Here is a 21,323-nt window from a genome sequence, read left to right as displayed (position 1 = left end):
GAGCCCCGGGAAACAGTTGTTGTGCACAAACATTAGGAGCCAAACTCCTTTATGTTTAACATTATAGTGTTATATTATTTTAGACTGTGCAATTACTTTGGCTTGATGTCACCATTTATGCTCCTTGGTTGCCCAATAATGCCTATCATGTGTCATTTCATGTTTCCTGTGTGCCAATTACAGTCTTGTCTGATTTGCCAATTGCAGTGTTTATTGATCTTTATTATAATAACTTTGCAGTGAATTTCTTTAATATTCCAGACTAAAGCAACACCAAATTAAACATAAAATACACCCAAATATGCATAAAACCCACTCACATTTTGCGATGTCTGCTTTCCTATTACCTGGTTCCTACAGATTTAAAGCTGGCTCCTACATTTTCTCAAGCCCTGCCTAAAATGTACTCTGCATGCATGGGAAAATATGTTTAAAAGTTTGCCAGTGGAGATTTGCTCTCACTATGTACAAAATATTTTGGTATTACTAATCTAAATGTATGGAACAGTCTACATAACATAGCAACAGGGGACTGCTGTCTTGTCAGCTCCACAATGGCTAACCTCACATTAACCAGGAAATTCCCTAGAGTTAATTCTACTGTGACATACAGTAAACAGTTTGAGAAATCAGGGGATTCACTGAGAAGAGCCCATGGGTAAGGTTGTTAAGGAACATTAACATTGTAATAATCATGTTTGCACAGGACAGTTACATTTTAATAAACTGAGATTGAGGGTTCTACCTATTTAACAAAGCTACGAGCCAGCAGTAGTTATCGCCACTTTCCTCCTATGACATCACCATCTCAGGATGGCGGTAGCAGGGTGGAATACATAAAGAAAGGCTTATTTAAATCAGGATGCTCCGATTCAAATACTTTTTAAATCTTTTTTAAACATTTTATTCTATCTTTTTATTGTTTTGTATTTATTTAACAAATCTGTATCTGGAAGCCAGGCATCTGGTTCCAGAACACAAGGTGGCAAAGCAGCCAGCCTTTGGTCCTGCCAACCGGTATTGCAGGGAGCTGGAAATATTCAGCAGCGATAGAAAATCTTTGACGTTGCCTTCAAATGATAAACCCCAGAATAAAACAGTTTCCATAAAATGAGTGAAAACAGTTTGATTATGAGTTAATTTTACTGTCAGAGATTATTAAAAAATATGTTGGATATTCAGATACCGCACCATGTAAAGTGATGTTGATTAGATTTAAAGAGGTTGCAAATACCAAGTATATTAAAAGTATTCACAATGATTTGTAATATAATAGTGTTACAGGATGGGCCGCCTATGCCACCCTGTCTGTTGCTGCTGGGAACCTGCTGGACTTACTTTGCCACCATTCCCTTCCGTTATCCCAAATGCGCCCTCTTGCCACAGTAGAAGGGGCTTACAATGCTGCCACCGCTGGACTCCTTAACCAGCATCCAGTAGCGGGTTTCTTCTGGGTAACTGTCATTGCTGGGGTATCCCTTTGCTGGTGTACCTGGGTTGTACTCCTGATCTCTTACTATGGATCAGGGTTGCTGTGGATGGATCCCCCCTGGCCTATCACACTGACCAGAGCTGCAGGGTAGCAGGCAGCGCGGTGGTACTGGAAAAGTTGGGTCCAAACCCTAGAAACAGCCGGGAACGGATTAGATTTTGCGTCTAATCTGCAGGTCACAGGATTTTCAGCATGGAAGATATTTTCAAGCAGGTCTTTCAGCAAGTGATGTTTATTTGCTCTTCACTGGTTTAAGGTACCCAGTGATCAGATCAGATGAAACAAGAAGAACAATTTTTCAATACAAGCGAATGCTTTATATACGGTTTGGACACAGCCTCAAAGGGTAAGCCAGCCCACTTGAAGTCTGAGCTATTTTTAGTATCAGGATATCATGTGTTTACACAAACATGGATTTACATGCATTGCAAAGCTAACAATATTTTTGCTTATCTGTGATATCTTAAAAACCTTGCTGTGATTTCCTGCATCTTATTTCAGAGCCAGGAAGTCAAGAGGTCTACTTAACATGAATTTAGCATGAGTTCTTTCTTCCAACAGTTGCAGAATACACAATTTAAAACAAAGGTACAAACCCCAAACAAGTAATTTCCCCACATCACGATACACAAAAGACTTTCTAAATAAATGTTCATTGTATCAAATATATACATCAGAGATAAGGCATTTCCTTTAGCAAGGTTAAAACAGAAAAAAATTATTTTCTACCCTGGTCTCAGAAATAACAATTTCCTATATCAAAATATACACAACATCAAAAATAAGTGCTTTGGCAATTATATAATTAAGCGCCCTGCCCTATTTCCTTTAAATACATTTATACCATAAGTTATTTATAAATGATCCAGTCACAAATAATATAAGCAATGTTAGCAATATTTTCATTATAATTTTACTCACCTCTATTTCATTTGACTATATTTTAATTAGAGATGCTCACTGACTCCCGTGAACTGGTTTTGGTTTTGGATCTGGATTAGCTTTTGTGTTTTGGTTTTGGTTTTTGTTTTGGCAAAACTGCCCTCGTGTGTTTTGGGTCTGGATTTTTTAGAAAAAAATCCTAAAATATGCTAAAATCACATAATTTTGCTCTTTTTTTGTTCCTACATTATTATTAACCTCAATAACACTAATTTTAAGTCATTTGCAGTCAATTTAGACCACCTCACAGGTCACAATATTATTTTCATACACTTTCGGACAAATACTGCAGCGACCTGGCTGGATGCTAAGCGACAGAGCAATGACACAAACACACAGCAGTTCCTAGCACATCTAGGACAAAGTGGCACACAGCAGTGGCAGAAAAGAAATATGGGGGTCCGTCCTCCCTCCCACCCCTCGCTATGTTGAATCTTAAAAAGGAATTCAAAACTCACGAGATCAGAGACTCGACGACGTCACAATGATGTTTTGCCTCATTTTCAATTCCGAGCCAGTACCGAGCCTCAGCATCTCTAATTTTAATATGTTTGATGATATAATAAGATAATATAAACTGTGCAGCATTTTATGATAAACCTTTAGAAATAATGGTATCATATAATTTGTTATTTATACATTTATTTGGGCAGCACGGTGGCTTAGTGATTAGTACTTCTGCCTTACAGCACTGGGGTCATGAGTTCAATTCCTGACCATGGCCTTATCTGTGAGGAGTTTGTATGTTCTCCCTGTGCTTGCGTGGGTTTTTTCCAGGTGCTCTGGTTTCCTTCCACACTCCAAAAACATACTGGTAGGTTAATTGGCTGCTAACAAATTGACCCTAGTCTGTGTGTCTGTGTGTGTGTGTGTGTGTGTTAGGGAATTTAGACTGTAAACTTCAATGGGGCAGGGACTGATGTGCGTGAGTTCTCTGTACAGAAATTAGTGACACTATATAAATAAATGGTGATGATGATGATGATGATGATGGTTATTTCAGTTGGGATCTTCCTATGTTGTCATTGTGTTGGAGGTAATTTACAAAGAGCAAACAGCCACTCCACAGTGTCAGAGCACATTTGATCCCACCATGTACCTAGATTTGCACAAGTGGCAGTATTTATAAGTTTATAGAGCAAGGTGGCTGTGAATACAGGTACGGGTTTACAACGGCAGAGAGAGAAGTTGGGTGGAGAGAAGACATTGTAATGAAGGACTGAACTTCACAAAAGGATTATTTGGTTTTGAATTTTACACCAGCTCTGATCTGGCAAAGGTTGAGTCTAATTCTATGCAATTATTGGGATGCGTTTTGTTCCTTCATGCTGGACTTGAGCTAAGAAGTGCATTTTCCAGGCGTAATCCAAGAAATTGTGCAATCTGCACAGGACAAGTAGCAACTGAAAAGAGTAGCCCAATTCCCTGCAAATTGTGTTGCAATAATAACAACAACTGAACACTATTTATAGGCAGGGGGTACTACAGAACAAAAAATGTTAATCATACCAAAAAAACACAAAAGAAACAAGAATCATCTAGAGGCTATAAATCACTGATATTGGCATAGTACTTAGGGGTAGGTTAGTAACCTTAAAATATACTTTATTATTTGAAATAATACATTTACATTTGATACTTTAATTAAATAGCAAAGCCTTGCAAAACAATAAAAAATGTACAGGAAAAAGTGCTACATGGTATGTCAAGAATAACATCATAAAGACCCTATCTATCAGAAATATTTGCTGGAAAACTTTGTGCACTCCACACAATGTAATAAAAAGCTTCAATCTCAGAAAATTGCCACCAGTAATTAAGACCGATCTTATGTTCCCCAAACTATCATGATTAATATAAGCAATACATAAGGGTAAACCAAGCAGTGTTTTTGGATGTTTATTACATTGAAAGGAGTGATAAACACATTTTTGTGTGTTGTTTCAGGGTGTTGCATTTTCTGTTTCTTAATATCTTCTAAGTATATCTTAAGAATATCAATAAACATTTCCCATGTATTCTTGTATTCTTTTAATATATGTGTCTCCAGCTCAACTTTTGTGCACCAATCAATGAATCCCTTTTTCCTGTCTGCATTTGCACACTGAACATACATAGAAAAAGATGCAAGCAACTCAAGATGTGTCCAACTCAAAAATGGTAGTTTATTGTGCATAATAAAGTAAATAACAAGAAGAAGATGCAAAAAAACAATTAAACTTGTATATAATGTTTGTTTTGCTTTTCTTTCCCTTCCCTTGCGATGAGCAGTGATAAAAATAATAGTTTCCTCCAGAGATGGGCAGCGCAATGATAAATATACCCCTAAATCCTAAACTTTAGAACTAAACACAAAGCCTATAGACACAATTTGTTTCATTGGTGCTCTTCTACTAAATTTAAACTAATTTATGCTAGTGTTTTTGTATCTCCATTATTTTATCATTCTCTTTGAGGATTTAGGATTCTATTTATCAATTGAAGAAAACCCCTAGATTCAGCGAAAAGTCCAGTTTTAGGGATTTTACCTGTTTATCAAAGCCCCCTAGCTATTAAGACTATTGCCAGCTATCGCTGTTGTAGCCTTCGTCAGGGGCCTCCAGCGGTGCCCTTCACTCTTGCCCACCAAAGGAATACTGTTGCGTCAATTGGCTTCTGACAAAAAGCGTCACATGGAAGGAAATATGGATTGTAAGCTCCACTAGGTTAAGGATATATGTGAATGATTAAATATTCTCTCTAAAGCGCTGGGTAATATGTAAAAGCAATATAAATAACTACTATTTTCTTCTGCTTGTGTTTTAGCACATTTTATTGTGTGTATCATCTCCTTTACACTAGCTTTATTTATTTATTTTTTACTCTTCTCTGATTGGGTCTTTCTATATTTCTTACATGCTCCTTCCTTGGAGAACTATATAGGCTTTCTCTTCCTTTTGCTTTTTCTAAAATAGCATTATTTGTTCATTCCCCTGTTACTGCACTATAGTATCAAACAGTATCAATTCATACCCTCACAGTTTATTTTTATTTTAAAAAATGCAAGTGGAGGAGTGTGAGCACAGTGCAGGTAGGTGGAGTAGATCAGATATGTAATAAACATCCAAACAATATTGCAGTTTTTCCTATACCTGATTGCTAATAAAATAGTAGACAGAAGTGCTTTTATTTTAGAGGTAAGATGGATAAATCAGTGGTTCTCATATCTGTTCATTGGTATTACCAATAGCATTATTAGTGACCTTACCAATTGTGCATGAATTCCTGAATTTCCTTATAGCCGAGCAACTAATTTAGCAGATTGATTGGATCATATGCATGCCTGTGAAGATTACATAGCCTATTGGTGAGTACTCAGTTCAGGAAATAAAAATAAGATTTAAACTACATATATCAAAATATATATGTTCCCTATATGCCTTTCAATAGAATTTAGCACTTCTCTTTTATGTTTGCCACATTCCTTACTGTCTGTGATAAATGAATCTAGCAGGTAGCTGATACCCACAATATATCACTAGAACAGTAGCCCAAATAGAAATCTTGATATTATAAGTGAAAGGGCAAACCATCCTCATTTTAATAGTTAAAGGGAGTATTTTTCCAGGGACAACCAAAATGGGGGTGGGGTTACCATTATACTTCCTATTAATGGAGCCGAAATGGAGGAACTTCTCTTTTAGCACTGCTGTATTTTGAGTAGTGAATTGATCCTCTTTTTAAATTGCAGTACAGGAAATGTAAAAATATGTATTTTGTGAAAATGTGCTCCTTAGGGGACCATTATTGAGAATTGTGACTAGGATTCACAGGTGTCTTAAAAATGAATCAGTGGTATGAATATCTGGACGACCTATGATTATAATTTACAGTGAATGTGCTATACCAGGACACATCTGTATAATAATAGGGATATATTCTGTCATACACTGTGAGGAAACTACCCTTAGCTGGGATGGTGGTTACCCTCCGTGGGATGAAACTCACTCGAGCAGACCAGAATATATACCAATTAAGGCTTTATTATGACAACACAGCACCATAAGATGTTCACAAGGTACAGGGTAAATGGTAGCGTGTACCCTCCAGCAGCCTCTTGCAGTCAGCACCCCAAAGTAACAATCTCAATATCCTTCAGAGTCTTATCCTCCTGCAGTATACCGCTATCATTTAGCTAGACGGTCTCTATGTCGCCCAGCCTGGGATACTAGCTCACACAGACCCTGTCCAGGTATGGTTTCCTCTGGTGGCACTACAATGCCTGGCCCACAGTCCTTTGTGCTGGTGTTACATACACCAGGATCCTACAAGATTGAATGAATCTATTGGCATTCTGCTTTCCTTAAATTTCTGGCTTTCTAAACAGGAAGTAGGTTCAAGCTGTCCCAATCTTCCCCTTTCAGGAGGGGTCTATCAGTGGACATTTAAATTATTTAACTACTAGATTTACTGTCTCTGTTACCTTGATTATACAATGGAATGGCTTGACTGAGTTAAATATTTTGATGGATACACTAAACAAATGGTTAAAACACAATCAGAGCAGCCGGGCAGCACACTGTCCCTGCCTGTCACGGCTGGACGGACCTGCACATACTGTGCAGCTGTCAGCAGCCTAAACTGTTAGAAGGGGCGGGGCCTAAATCGCCCCCCCTAAATCGCCCCACTACCTACAGTAGTTTTCTAGATCCGCCCCTGCCCTCAGCTGCCACTGCTATGTCCACTGACTGCTCAACTGTTCCTGTGACCTGGGGCCCTGCAATCCAGGCCCCCAATTGGCAGAGCTCCCAGTGACCTGGCTGCCTCTGCTGCTGGGTGTCCGTTGCCGGGAGCTGATGTTTCTGGTTTGTTGTATGAGCCCTTCTAGCCCCCAAGAACTCATTATCTATCTGGATTTTGAATCGCGGAGTAGAAACTCCTAAACATTAGTAGAACGAATTCCGGATTTTAATTTTGCCTTTAACTTGATGATAAAGTTTCCCATCATTATTATCTTGATTGACATTTATGTGCAGTTAGGTTTTTAAAAAGAAATATACTGATGTATATTATTTGTGTTTTGTGCATTTATTAAATGCATATATTGTATTTTATGTAAAGTTGAGTCCATTCCTTGATTGAGCACGGGTGTCTGTCATTTTACAGTTGTTTAATATAAATTATTTTTAATACATATACTGTATTTAGATTTAGATTTTTTTTATATCAGATTGCATCTCAATGTGGCTTTTTTTATTTATTTTTTATTTGTGGATCATTTGAAAAGTTAGCAATGCTTCCATGAATAGCAGTAGGTATTTGTGTTACTTTTTATACAATAATTAATTTTTTATTAGTATTATTAATTATCTGTGAAGCACCTGATATATATTTTTGTTTTGCTGCCCTATCCATCCCCTCACCTCCCAGGATTTCCAACCACTGTCCATCAGCACTTCCACTCACAGCACCATCCAGCACATGCGGATTGCTTGGTAACTGCACTAATCACTCTCAGTATCATCCAGGCCTCTTCACCAACCAGGCCTCTGCATCACCTAGGGCTCTGCTCCATTTAGGCCTCTGCATCATCTCGGCCACAGCACCTTCTAGGCCTATGTACCATCTATTACTGCTATATAAGCCTTGTTCCACCTTGGGACAATCTAAGCCCCATGTACTTCCGTACTTGGAACTGAATCTAAGATCCGCTTGCTACCATAACATCAAAAAGATTATGGACCTTATGCTTAGTTCTCCAATACAATGTACCTCTACTTTGCTGTTTGCTTTCCATGTCTCTCCACACTGCCCCATCTTCTGGTCCATACACCAAACTAAACTGTACCACTGTATCTCTTCACCACCCCCTCTAGAAAGTATAGCTATCACAGGATGGGTTCTAATTCTTTACGTCTTATATCTGTCCACTATATGTCTACCTCATATATACCTTGTCATGTCTAATGCTGATTTGTTACTGTATGACATGTGGTTTGTTCTGCTAATTGCATCCAGGCATTAATTATTCTGCTCAATATACTATGCTTACTGGTTTCTTGTATATCATATATATCAGGCGCTACAGAATCTATGGCAAATACATCTCGATGATGATGGATAATCTGGCTTAATAGGAAACAATAGTGCTTTTATGTATAGTAGGCATTCCATTTCTCTTCTGGATAGTACCGAGCAGCTATTTTGGCCATTCACTATTTAATTGCCTTACTTGGCAGAAATCTTTCTCCTTAGGCAGACAGAGTAAACACATTGTTAGCAGTCGCGGCGGCCGCGGGCACTGCCGCGACTCTCACCTAGTTCCTGCAGGCGTCCCGGTTGTCGCTATGGCAACCGGGACATCACTTCCTGCCTTTACCCGACCGTTGCCAGGGCAACGGTCGGACTCTAATTACAGGGGCGCTGCTTCCCGGCAGCTGGGAACAGCCGGGCGCATGCGCAGAAGCGCCCACAAGCCTGTGGGCTGATTAATATGGCAGGATTGAGCCTGCCCATGTGATTTCAGAGCTAGGCTCTGATTGGCCACTACTGGTATTTAAGGCAGTGATGTCTGCAGCCTCACTGCCGGTTATAGCGTTCTGTCCTCAGTCCTGCTGCCTGCTTGTGCTATCCGTTTTGGTTCCTGCTACCTTAGGTTTGACTACCCGTGTTTTGACCCCTGCTTGTTATTGGACCTGTGACCCTTCTCTTCTGACCTTGACCTTTTGCCTGGAATTCGGATTTTGCTTCTCTGCCTGTGAGCTTGACCCTTCGCTTGCCCTAGGATATTGCATCTGTGCCTGTGACCTTTTGACCTAGGATTCTTCTTATACTACAGTCCACCAATCACTCCACTTCTGGGAACTCCTTTAAGCCAGTATACGTTACTCGACCCTCGGTCGGCCCGCAGCCCAGTCTGTCCCCACCACTAGGGGCTCCAGCGAACACCTGCCCTTTAGAGTAGTTCCCGAGTTTCATTGTACTGACTTGGGAGTTCCTAACATTATAACCGGCCCAGGAAGATTGGTATCATACGGCCATGGACGGAGAGGAGTCGAATCTGTCCCCAGCCCAGACTCTGGCCAACCAGATACAGGCGGTTTCCCAAGTGGTGCAGAGTTAATTCCAGCGCCTGGCAGTCCAAGAAGGGGCTTCCAGAGACCGGCAGCTCCAGCAAGTTCCCGCTGGTGACACACCGGAGCCTAAGATGAATTTGCCTGACCGTTTCTCTAGAAGCAGGCCAGCCTTCCGTAATTTCAAAGAGAGCTGCAAGTTGTACTTTCGTCTGAAATCACGTTCCTCTGGTTCCGAACAACAGAGGGTAGGGATCATCATCTCTTTACTCCAGGGCGACCCTCAGTCTTGGGCCTTCTCCTTGCCTTCCACAAATTCAGCCTTACAGTCAGTGGATGCCTTTTTCCAAGCTCTGGGGCTATTGTATGATGACCCGGATAGGGTAGCCTCAGCTGAGTCTTATCTCCGTACGCTGAGGCAAGGGCGTCGCTCAGCGGAAGAGTATTGTGCGGAATTTCGATGATGGTCCACTGATAGCGCCTGGAACGATCCAGCATTGCGAAGTCAATTTCGCTTAGGACTCACTGAGCAGATAAAGGATTCTTTGGTCCAGTATCCGCTATCCGACACGTTGGAGAATTTGATGCAACTCGTTATAAAAATTGATCGTCGGATCAGAGAGAGGAAGGCTGAACGGGAGTCCTCTGCTCCTATGGACGTTTTCGCTAAACTTGATAACACTTTGCCCGATTCCTCTGAACCCATGCAGTTGGGCGCTTATCGTTTGCCTCCGGAGGAACGCTCCAGAAGACGCTCACTAGGCTTGTGCATATATTGTGGTCAACCAGGCCACTTAGTTCGTTCATGTCCCAGCAAGCCGGGAAACTCCAAAGCCTAAGTGCAGGTGAAGAGGTGCGCTTGGGTCTTCAGATTACCTCTTCAGACAATTCTTTATTAGTCCCTGGACGTCTAACTTTCCGTGAGAGATCCATGGACCTGAAAGCTTTTCTTGACAGTGGTGCGGCTGGTAATTTTCTGGATATACATTTGGCTCAGACACTTGATATTCCACATATCAGGTTAGGATCAAGCATCACCACATGTGGTTTGGATGGTAACCCCTTGCCTGGGGGAAGGATTCTCGCCAGGACTCCAATGGTTCGGTTGTCTGTAGGAGTCCTCCATACGGAGGAGCTCTCCTTCTATCTTATCTCTTGTCCCTCTGCTCCTTTGATATTTGGGTATCCCTGGCTTCGCAGTCATAACCCCCTTATTGATTGGAAAACAGGGGAGATTGTCCGTTGGAGTCCCGGGTGCTCTACGTCCTGCTTGACCCTGCCTCTTAGAGTTATACAGCCTAGTCCAGAATTGTTGCCGGTACCCTACCAGGACTTCAGTGATGTCTTTTGCAAGAAGAAAGCTGATTCACTTCCACCACACCGGGAATACGACTGCGCAATTGAATTGGTACCCGGTTCTAAGTTGCCCAAAGGGCGTTTATATTCATCATCATCATCATCATCATCACCATTTATTTATATAGCGCCACTGATTCCGCAGCGCTGTACAGAGAACTCACTCACATCTGTCCCTGCCCCATTGGAGCTTACAGTCTAAATTCCCTAATATAGACACACACTCACAAACAGACTCATACAGACAGACAGAGAGACAGAGAGGGAGACAGACAGGTAGAGACTAAGGTCAATTTTGATAGCAGCCAATTAACCTACTAGTATGTTTTTGGAGTGTGGGAGGAAACCGGAGCACCCGGAGGAAACCCACGCAAACACAGGGAGAACATACAAACTCCACACAGATAAGGCCATGGTCGGGAATTGAACTCATGACCCCAGTGCTGTGAGGCAGAAGTGCTACCACTACGCCACTTCCTGAAACACAGGCCATGGAATTATACGTAAAAGAAAACCTGGAGAAAGGGTTCATCCGCCCTTCTAAGTCTCCAGTAGGCGCAGGTTGTTTTTTCGTTTCTAAAAAAGATGGCAGCCTGAAGCCTTGTATCGATTTCCGTGGACTGAATAACATCACGATTAAGAACATGTATCCATTACCCTTGATCTCTGTTCTGTTCGATCAATTAAAAACAGCTACTGTATTCTCTAAGATTGATCTCCGAGGGGCCTACAATCTTATCCGAATCAAGAAAGGGGATGAGTGGAAGACTGCCTTTAATACCCACTCGGGACATTACGAATATCTCGTAATGCCATTCGGTTTGTGCAACGCTCCGGCAGTCTTTCAGGACCTGATTAACGATGTATTACGTGAGTTTTTGGGAAAAACAGTTGTTGTTTATTTGGATGACATCTTAATTTATTCCGAATCCTTATTTCAGCATCGTCAGCACGTCCGCCAGGTTTTATTGAAATTACGAGAACATCACCTGTACGCAAAACGGGAGAAATGCGAATTTGAGGTGTCCACAGTGGCATTCCTGGGTTATATCATCTCCTCATCAGGATTCGCTATGGATCCCGCCAAGGTGCAGGCAATTCAAGATTGGGTCCTACCTACTAACTTGAAGGCGATCCAAAGATTTCTTGGCTTTGCCAATTATTACCGAAGGTTTATTGGCTCATTCTCCTCGTTAGTGGCTCCTATCACTGCCCTCACTCGAAAAGGAGCTAACCCAGCGGAGTGGTCCGCAGAAGCACTGGCAAGATTCTCAGCTCTCAAAGCTGCCTTCATTTCCGCTCCAGTCCTTAGATACTCTGACCCAGGACTTCCGTTTATTGTGGAGGTGGACGCTTCGGATGTCGGTGCTGGTGCCATTCTCTCTCAGAAAGACCCACAGAGTAAAAAGTTACATCCTTGTGCATTTTTCTCGAGAAAGTTTCTGCCTGCGGAATGTAATTATGACGTTGGAAACCGTGAATTATTGGCCATTAAGTTGGCATTGGAGGAATGGCGACATTGGTTGGAGAGAGCTGCACATACCATTACCATCTTCACAGACCATAAAAACCTCCAATATACTCAGACCGCAAAAACTCTGAATCCCAGGCAGGCTCGCTGGGCCCTATTCTTCACCAGATTTAGGCTCATCATCACATTTCGTCCAGGTTCCAAAACTTCTAAAGCCGATTCGTTGTCCCGAAGTTTTTTGGCCCATCATCCTCAGTCACCTGACCCATTGCCTATTGTTCCTTCAACCACGATTCATCTCGGACTCACCCAGGATTTAGTAGCCACTATCCGTCACTTCCAGAAAATCGCTCCGGTGCAGACACCTGCCAACAAATTATTTGTTCCGGTGCACCTTAGGAAATAGGTTCTCATAGAAGGTCACAATAACCGCTCTGCTGGTCATATAGGAATTCATAGGACTATCGAAATTCTTTCTCGCTGGCTTTGGTGGCCTACCTTATCGGATGACGTGGAGACTTATGTCCGTGCCTGTCCTGAATGTGCCAGAAATAAATCTGCTAGAAATCGTCCTTCTGGTCTACTGTTACCCTTACCTGCTCCAACCAGGCCTTGGACTCATCTTTCGATGGATTTTATTGTTGACCTGCCAGTATCTACAGGTCATAACACCATTTGGGTAGTGGTGGACCGATTCAGTAAGATGGCACATTTTATATCCTTACCCAAATTACCTGATGCCAGGACCTTGGCCACCTTGTTTCTCACACATATCTTTCGTCTCCATGGGCTTCCCGAAGACATTGTATCGGACCGAGGATCCCAGTTTATTGCACACTTTTGGAGATCTTTTTGTAAATCCATTGGGATCACTATCAGTCTGTCCTCGGCATATCACCCTCAGTCGAATGGTCAGACAGAAAGAACCAATCAGGCCTTGGAACAGTTCTTACGCATGTATGTGTCTAAATTCCACGATAACTGGTCCTCTCTCTTACCCTGGGCGGAATTCGCGTATAATAATTCTTGCCATTCCACTATACACACATCCCCATTCTTCTGCAACTTCGGGTTCCATCCGAAATCCAACTCGTTCTCTACTGCTGTTTCCTGTGGGGATTCCGGAACACCTGCTTTTACTGCCAGGTTGAGGGGTGTCTGGAAAAAGGTGCACTCTGCATTAGGTCTAGCCTCCCAAAAATCCAAGGTTTTCGCTGACCGCCATCGTGCGCCATGTTCATTGAAAGTGGGGGATCGGGTTTGGTTGTCCACACGCAACATCAGGTTACGGCAACCTTGCAGGAAGCTGGGGCCCCGATACATTGGACCATTCTCAATCGAGAAAAAGATAAATCCAGTGGCGTTCAGGCTGAGACTACCACCTTCCTTAAAAATACCCTCAACATTCCATTGTTCTCTTCTAAAGAAAGCTGCGGCTCCCAGCAAATTCAGTCAGCCTTCCTCTAACAGGCCCCGGCCTTTGATTGTGAACGGAGACCAGGAATACATCATCGAAAGGATCCTCGACTCTAGGACGGTTCAAGGCCAAGTTCAATTCCTAGTCCACTGGAAGAGTTATGGCCCTGAGGAACGATCTTGGATACCACAGAGGCGTCTCCATGCTGAAAGGCTCATTAAAGAGTTTTTTAATAAGTTTCCCATGAAACCTAGATGTTGGGGTTCCTTGACCTCTCCTCAAGGAGGGGCTACTGTTAGCAGTAGTATTAATCTGGCTTAATAGGAAACAATAGTGCTTTTATGTATAGTAGGCATTCCATTTCTCTTCTGGATAGTACCGAGCAGCTATTTTGGCCATTCACTATTTAATTGCCTTACTTGGCAGAAATCTTTCTCCTTAGGCAGACAGAGTAAACACATTGTTAGCAGTCGCGGTGGCCGCGGGCACTGCCGCGACTCTCACCTAGTTCCTGCAGGCGTCCAGGTCGTCGCTATGGCAACCGGGACATCACTTCCTGCCTTTACCCGACCGTTGCCAGGGCAACGGTCGGACGCTAATTACAGGGGCGCTGCTTCCCGGCAGCTGGGAACAGCCGGGCGCATGCGCAGAAGCGCCCACAAGCCTGTGGGCTGATTAATATGGCAGGATTGAGCCTGCCCATGTGATTTCAAAGCTAGGCTCTGATTGGCCACTACTGGTATTTAAGGCAGTGAGGTCTGCAGCCTCACTGCCGGTTATAGCGTTCTGTCCTCAGTCCTGCTGCCTGCTTGTGCTATCCGTTTTGGTTCCTGCTACCTTGGATTTGACTACCCGTGTTTTGACCCCTGCTTGTTATTGGACCTGTGACCCTTCTCTTCTGACCTTGACCTTTTGCCTGGAATTCGGATTTTGCTTCTCTGCCTGTGAGTTTGACCCTTCGCTTGCCCTTGGATATTGCATCTGTGCCTGTGACCTTTTGACCTAGGATTCCTCTTATACTACAGTCCACCAATCACTCCACTTCTGGGAACTCCTTTAAGTCAGTATACGTTACTCGACCCTCGGTCGGCCCGCAGCCCAGTCTGTCCCCACCACTAGGGACTCCAGCGAACACCTGGCCTTCAGAGTAGTTCCCGAGTTTCATTGTACTGACTTGGGAGTTCCTAACACACATACAGCAAATATGGCGTACATAAATTGAGATTAGTTTAAGGATATACATTGGAGGACCTTTCTAAAACTGTTCCACAGGTAAATGTGCAGAAAAGGGGTATTTCTCATAGCTACTAATCAGAAGCCTTCTTTAATTTTCCTGATTGGTTGCTATGGACAGTATCTCCTTCTCTTCACAGTTAGCTGTCGAACAGTTTTAATAAATATGTTCTTTATGACTAATAAAACTTTTGGAACCTTCATTCTATATAAAACATTACATCCGACTATTGCAATACATGGGCTCTATATTTATATACTTTAAATCCATGTTGCCCCCTCTTTGAAAAATGATTGTAGATCTAATCCACAGCTATGGAGGTACAGATGTTGGATATGAAAATGCATATTACTGTCACAAATAAAATTGGGAAAGTAACGTTAATAATATTATCCATATGTGACCAACTGAGAATCACCTTGACCTTGTTATTTACATTGTGGTAGTGTCATTTTAAGTCTATGCAATAGAGAAGTATGATTTTTCAAGCATTAAACAGCAATATAACATTACACAGATTAAACAATCATATTGTCAAAAAGTACCTGGACGCTGAAAAGAAGCTTCTGTCTTCTCATTCATTGCTTTGTTCCAGAACACACAATTGTAGCCTTGACTCATATCTATGCCTTTGATTGTGCTTGTTGTATTATATAAGCCATCTGGAGTCCGAGTATGGGAAGTATATGCTGGAGAACTTACATTACTACCATTTTTTTGCCAATATACTTCTGCCTCAGGAAAACCTAATGATTGACATGTCAAAGATATGTCATTATCTGTTGGTGAAATTTTGATGAACTTCTGAATGATTGCGTAAGATGCTGGAAAAAAAATGAAAATGAAAAAAAATTGTGGTCAACCAATTTATAATCTCCAATTTGTATTAAATTATATAGTTTCATTATTTACTGAGCTAATTAACTTATAGCAAATAATATAATACTCTGCATTTATAAATAAATCTGTCCCACATGATTAACCCCAAGTGGCTGCCTTTAGATAAAAGAGAACTTGTCTGATATATTGTGTTGTATGTTAGTAAAAGGAGATATTCTGTGAAGTAATTCAAGTGAAATTATAGTTAACCTCATAATACAGCATAATATATCAGAAAGCTTTAGATTTAGTCAAATAATTTCTAAATTAACCTGATAAAGCTTTACAATAAGGATACAGCCCTTTTCAGTAGGCCACTCTCCTTTGCTTCAGGCATCTGGATTATTGAGAGATGAACCACTAGTGGTTTTCAGCAGGGGCCACCACAAGTGGGGGACAACAAGATCAGGGCATTACTGGGCCTGGATACAGGCCCCAGGGTATCACTCTAGTAATGAACCAATTTTATATTTACTGTCACTGGCCATTGGAATGCAGGACCATTGACCCTGCACCCTAACCTTTAGATAACCCTAACATTATGAGAAGTCCTAAATATTAACCTAAAATTATGCCAAGTTTAATAGAGCTCTGATATTGCCTACTAATAAAAACAAATCTTCGTACATTATAACTTGCACAAAGGGTAAAGAATTTTTTTTAAAATTCTTTTTGTCAAAGGGTTGGGTAACATTTAATGATGGTGGTAATAGCCACATTGGTTAAACCTACCAAAAAATAGAGATATCAAGAATGCCTACAAAAATAAAATAATGACTTACAATAAAAATGACAGTGTACATCCTTGACATTCCTATGGTACATACCAATTGGTGTCAATGCCGGGAGTTTCCTTTCACGACGACAGTGATATATTTGTATTTAAAGCAGCAATGCCTAACCCTAACATCTAAATGAGATATTAAAGTTGTGGGGTCCTGGCATTGCCGCTTTAACTACAGAGATATTATTGTGGCTATGAACAGTGACGTAAATTGAAAGTGCCGGCATTGACAATAATCACAAATGAAGGGAGTCAGTGTAAAGCCAAGAAATGCTGGGTTATTATAATGAGACCACAAAAGTTACTGGTGGGATACCTCTCTCCACATGTGGCTATAACCTCAGAGGCTCACACATCTGGCCTTCACTGGTACTACGGTAGTCCAGGGACTCAGTATGCTGCCTTAGCTGTGCAGCCTACCTTCTCCCTGTTTGACATTAGGCTTCGTTCCCCCAAATCTCATGTAACAAGGATTGGTGTAGTTGCTTTGCCCTATCTCTGCCCACCAGGTCACAACTGCTCTTTCTTATTCAATTTAATTTGCACTTCTTTTTTTACTAACGTTTTTTGTTTGCAAAGTTTATATTCTATGTTCATCTATATTTGTACAGTTTGCTTGGCCCTGCTCTTACCAACTGTCCTAGGCCCCATGATTTCTGATGGTGGCCCTGGTTTTTAGCACTGCTTAACAACAGCACAGAAAGTGATAAATGCCTTTAATAACTAACCTTGGACTTCAAGTTTAATTTTCTGGTAATCAGACCCCCCGAGTTCTAATGCACAGACGTATATCCCTGCATCACTGAGCTTCACATCCTGGATCTGTAAAACGGCCTCTCCTTTCTTCAGTTCTTCCATTAACAAAGTTGCTCTCCCTCTATATGTGCTCTCCTGGTTTAACAAGTCTTCCTTCCCATTCTTAAACATTATTACTTGTCTTGGTAATGACTGCTGTGGGTTCATACATTGCCAGGAGACTTTCAGTTCATTAATATCTTCATCTTTTGTAAGTGGAAAGTGGCATGTCATTTGTACTCTGTCCCCATATTTTGCTGTGTAAGCCAATTTGGGAGCTGTCACTATAAATAATGCTAAATGGGAAAAAACGAAAATAGGACAATTAAATATGTAATAATCTACATTAGTTACATTGTTATTAAATGTAAATGAAAAAAAGACCACATTGCACAACAGGAAACTACAAGGACACACAGTTATGATCATTTACAAAGAAAAATACAGACATGGTGCATAATTTCTGCTCTACCGACCCTATTTAACCAATGTGCACATCTTATTTTCCACTTCTTTGGAAGTAACTCAATGCAGAGAATTTATGCCACCATTAGTGGGATTACCACCAGCCATTGGTCTAAGCATCCCAGCAAAACTCAAAGTTAAATTTAATCTAATATATCTTTTGTGCCACCCAGTGATGTAACTACTGCCACTGCAGGGGGTGCGGCCACTACAGGGGGTCAGAAATGTCGGGTCACTCTCCTGAGGCCCCCGATCTACTCTCAGAAGAAGAGTGGCTCGTAGGGAGAACACTAGGGTCTAAGTTACTGTGTGCAACTCTGCTTGTTCTGCTTTAAAAAAAACACCTAACTAGTGACAGTCAATGGTCTCAATCTGGGGTATCAGGACAGGAGGAGTCCACCACTCAAGTTAGTTAGGGACTAACAAGTGTATAGAGTGCTGCATACCTGCCAACCTGACAGCCGGGAAGTCACTGGCTGTGGAGTCTCAGCCAGCTGTTTCATCTGTGCCTTTTTATCATTGGACTCTTTGGAATATGACTTCTGCTATGTTCTGATGATGTGTGAACCCTGGCAGCCATGGCACTGGTTAGAACGCTGACCTTGGGCTTGACTTGATTTTATTTTCTACTGCTATCGTTGTTTCTCGTTTACTTTGGGATATTTTTTCAGTGAGTTAAATGCCCAGTAAATCATTCAAATCACATATTATAGATAATTAATTATGAATAGACAAGGTTCAATTTCATATCAAAATGTACCCTTAGTTTGTTTGACTCAGATTCCCCCTGAATTTATGTGTAGGGCCCCCGTGTAGTGAGTGAGCACAAGAAGCAAGAAGAGAATGGAATAACTGGTTTCATGTGATCCAGCAGGGTCTATGTGTCTAACATTACAATAGCTCAGAACAGTCAGGTTGATAGCAGAAACATTATGTGTCATGCTCCACTGTTCACTGCATTATGTGAAGAACAAACAAAATTTGTCCAACCCCCATTTTTATCAGTCAGACCTACAGTTTACTGAGGTCAAATGTCCCACCTATTTACACAGATAAAAATCAGGACTGTTTTGGTTTAAGTTTAAATCCTTTTATTATTAAACAAAAAATATTTTCATGAAGAGTATACTAAATATGCAATGCTGTGGAACAGTGACACACACAAAATTCCATGACTTACCTAGTATTGTATGAAAATCAGCGAGCATAAGTAACAAAAACAGGAAGCAGGACATGTTTTATCTGGAAAACATATTAGAAATATATAGTCATTTCCAATCTGTTGATGTGAATATGGTTTATTAATTAATAGTTACCATCTTCCTTTTATAAAAAAAAACATTTTATCAACTTTTTTAAATATTTAATTTCTAAGATCATTTTTAAATAAAACAATTAGTGAAATAAATACTATTTTTGGGTTTAAGGGTTCCAGGTGGGAATAAGACAGAAATAGCCTAAACATATATCCAATGTAAATAATTACATGTTTCCATACTGAATGTTGCCTTTCCTTGAATGAAAAAAAACAGCTTTTCTTAATCATAAAATTATTCAGCGGTTGCTACCTGAATGCTGCCATCTATCTGTTAAAAGTCTATCCCATATATCAAGTTACTAATGGTCATTTATGTAACAGAAATCAGATAAGGAATCTTTCTTCTATGTATTTATTTTATGGGACAGTGTGTATTGATCTTTAACAATATCATTTATGTAACAGAAATCAGATAAGGAATCTTTCTTCTATGTATTTATTTTATGGGACAGTGTGTATAGATCTTTAACAATATCATGGTCCATTTGAGCAGACACATTCTGTAATATTTGCAAATACTTGATTTTGGTCTGATTGAAAGGATTGTCCCGTTATCCTGAAAGCATGTTTGTCCTGACTTATGGGGAGGTGCATCTGGTGCCCGTGGCAATTCATGGGTGCTTTTAGGAAAGTGGTGGGGAGTGGGTGGTAGAGACTGTCTAGTGCTTTGAAAGAGCTTGGCTTTCCCTCAGGGGCATGTGGAAAGCCCTCAACATGGTGTGTCCACTTCTGTTTTGCATAGGCGCTACCCCTTTGTAGCAGCTCACTACATTTCTCCCGATTCCCTCTGGAAAAATGTTGGGAGAAATGGATAGCTTACTGTACTTTATATGCTCATAGTCAGCAAAAGTACTCGCAATGTGGGTCATTTGAGAGTGAATAAGTGCCTTTAAATAAGATTGGAATGGTGTATAACAACATTCTGTTCTGTCTAAACCACCCTTCCTTCTCTGCTCATCTCATTCCCATGCCTTCTACTCCTCCCCCCACCCCCTTCCTTATCAGAGCGTCTACAAAGGGGCAATTCCGCAGTCACAGACTAACATTGGGAAAACACATCTCTGGCATTAATTTCAGTAACTTTGCAAATTTTTCAAAGACAAAAAGAAAAACATAAACCGAGGTGTCACATAAGGAAGCACTATGATGTCCAATATGTTTCATCTATTTTAAATTAATTAACACTTGATCAACATGCTTGTTTTTGTGGTCACAGATTAACATCAATTAGACAGTGATATTAACTGCAAAATAAATTGTTAAAATTCTGTGAATTGAGAGGCACTTTCAAAATAAGTTTATTTACATGGCATGTATTAGTTGTATTGCACCTTTCAGGAGGTAGTGAAAATAAGTGGACTAACATGGGAATGGTCAAGGACTAACATGGGAAAAGTCACATTATGAAAAATCAATTTGTAAGTTGCCTGAAAGTGCATTTACCAATTATTTATTTTTTAATTTAAATTAATTTATGGAAAAGAAGAAAAACATAATATTAATACATATTAAAGAAAAATGAATATCCATTATTTATATTAAACATAATATTAACACAAAAACTTGGGTTAATTGAGCACTTGGTTAACACAAACTTTCATTACCAAACTGATTTCCTGGTCCCTTCCAATTCAATATGTGGACTTGATTTTGCTATCAAATGCCCTTTAACCTGTGAAGTAGCAATGAAATGCCATTCAGCAGGGGTGTCAGTATAGTATTTAAGGAGTACCATTGTTTGAAACGTTGAAACATCTGAGTAAGTCTAATAATCTTCATCTTTGGAAGCCCACGCTTTGTTGAGTGTTTCCTCAGGTCTTCTAAGATAAGTTTGGTAAATTTGTGGCATTCTTATCATGAGATATGTTATTAGATACAACCAAATATGATTCATCTTTTCTTTCACCACCAACTCAAAGCCAAGCACAAGCAGTGTACAGTGTAACCTACACATGGCTCCAGTGTTCGCTTTGAACCTCGTCTTGGTGAATGACTGAAAAGTTCTCACAGAAATCCACTTGCAGCAGCACAGCCCCGTCTTCCTCTGTTTTTAATAATGCATGTAAATAATCTGCCTGCTGCTTCTTCACAAAACAGTGTAGAATAAAATTGAGAGTT

General features: G+C 40.8%; 1 protein-coding gene across 6 annotated transcripts in view; it reads right to left on the bottom strand.

Moving 5' to 3' along the window:
* LOC142152502 (programmed cell death 1 ligand 1-like) overlaps positions 1-21,323 on the bottom strand; it is a 73,154-nt gene that overhangs the window by 35,727 nt on the left and 16,104 nt on the right. For all 6 annotated transcript variants that reach the window (XR_012691347.1, XR_012691346.1, XR_012691348.1 and 3 more), the window contains exons 3-5: positions 19,068-19,129; positions 17,356-17,718; positions 15,510-15,788 (exon numbers count right to left, since the gene is read on the bottom strand). Coding sequence is in view for 3 of the 6 variants with exons in the window: in XM_075209206.1 (XP_075065307.1) it covers positions 15,510-15,788; positions 17,356-17,718; positions 19,068-19,122 (697 nt within the window). In the remaining 3 variants the exon portion in view is untranslated. The remainder of the gene's footprint in view (positions 1-15,509; positions 15,789-17,355; positions 17,719-19,067; positions 19,130-21,323) is intronic.

This window comes from Mixophyes fleayi, chromosome 1 (assembly GCF_038048845.1).
Source record: "Mixophyes fleayi isolate aMixFle1 chromosome 1, aMixFle1.hap1, whole genome shotgun sequence".
NCBI lineage: Eukaryota > Metazoa > Chordata > Amphibia > Anura > Limnodynastidae > Mixophyes > Mixophyes fleayi.
Note: the sequence above shows the minus strand (reverse complement) of the source record. Positions and strands in the feature narration are given on the sequence as shown.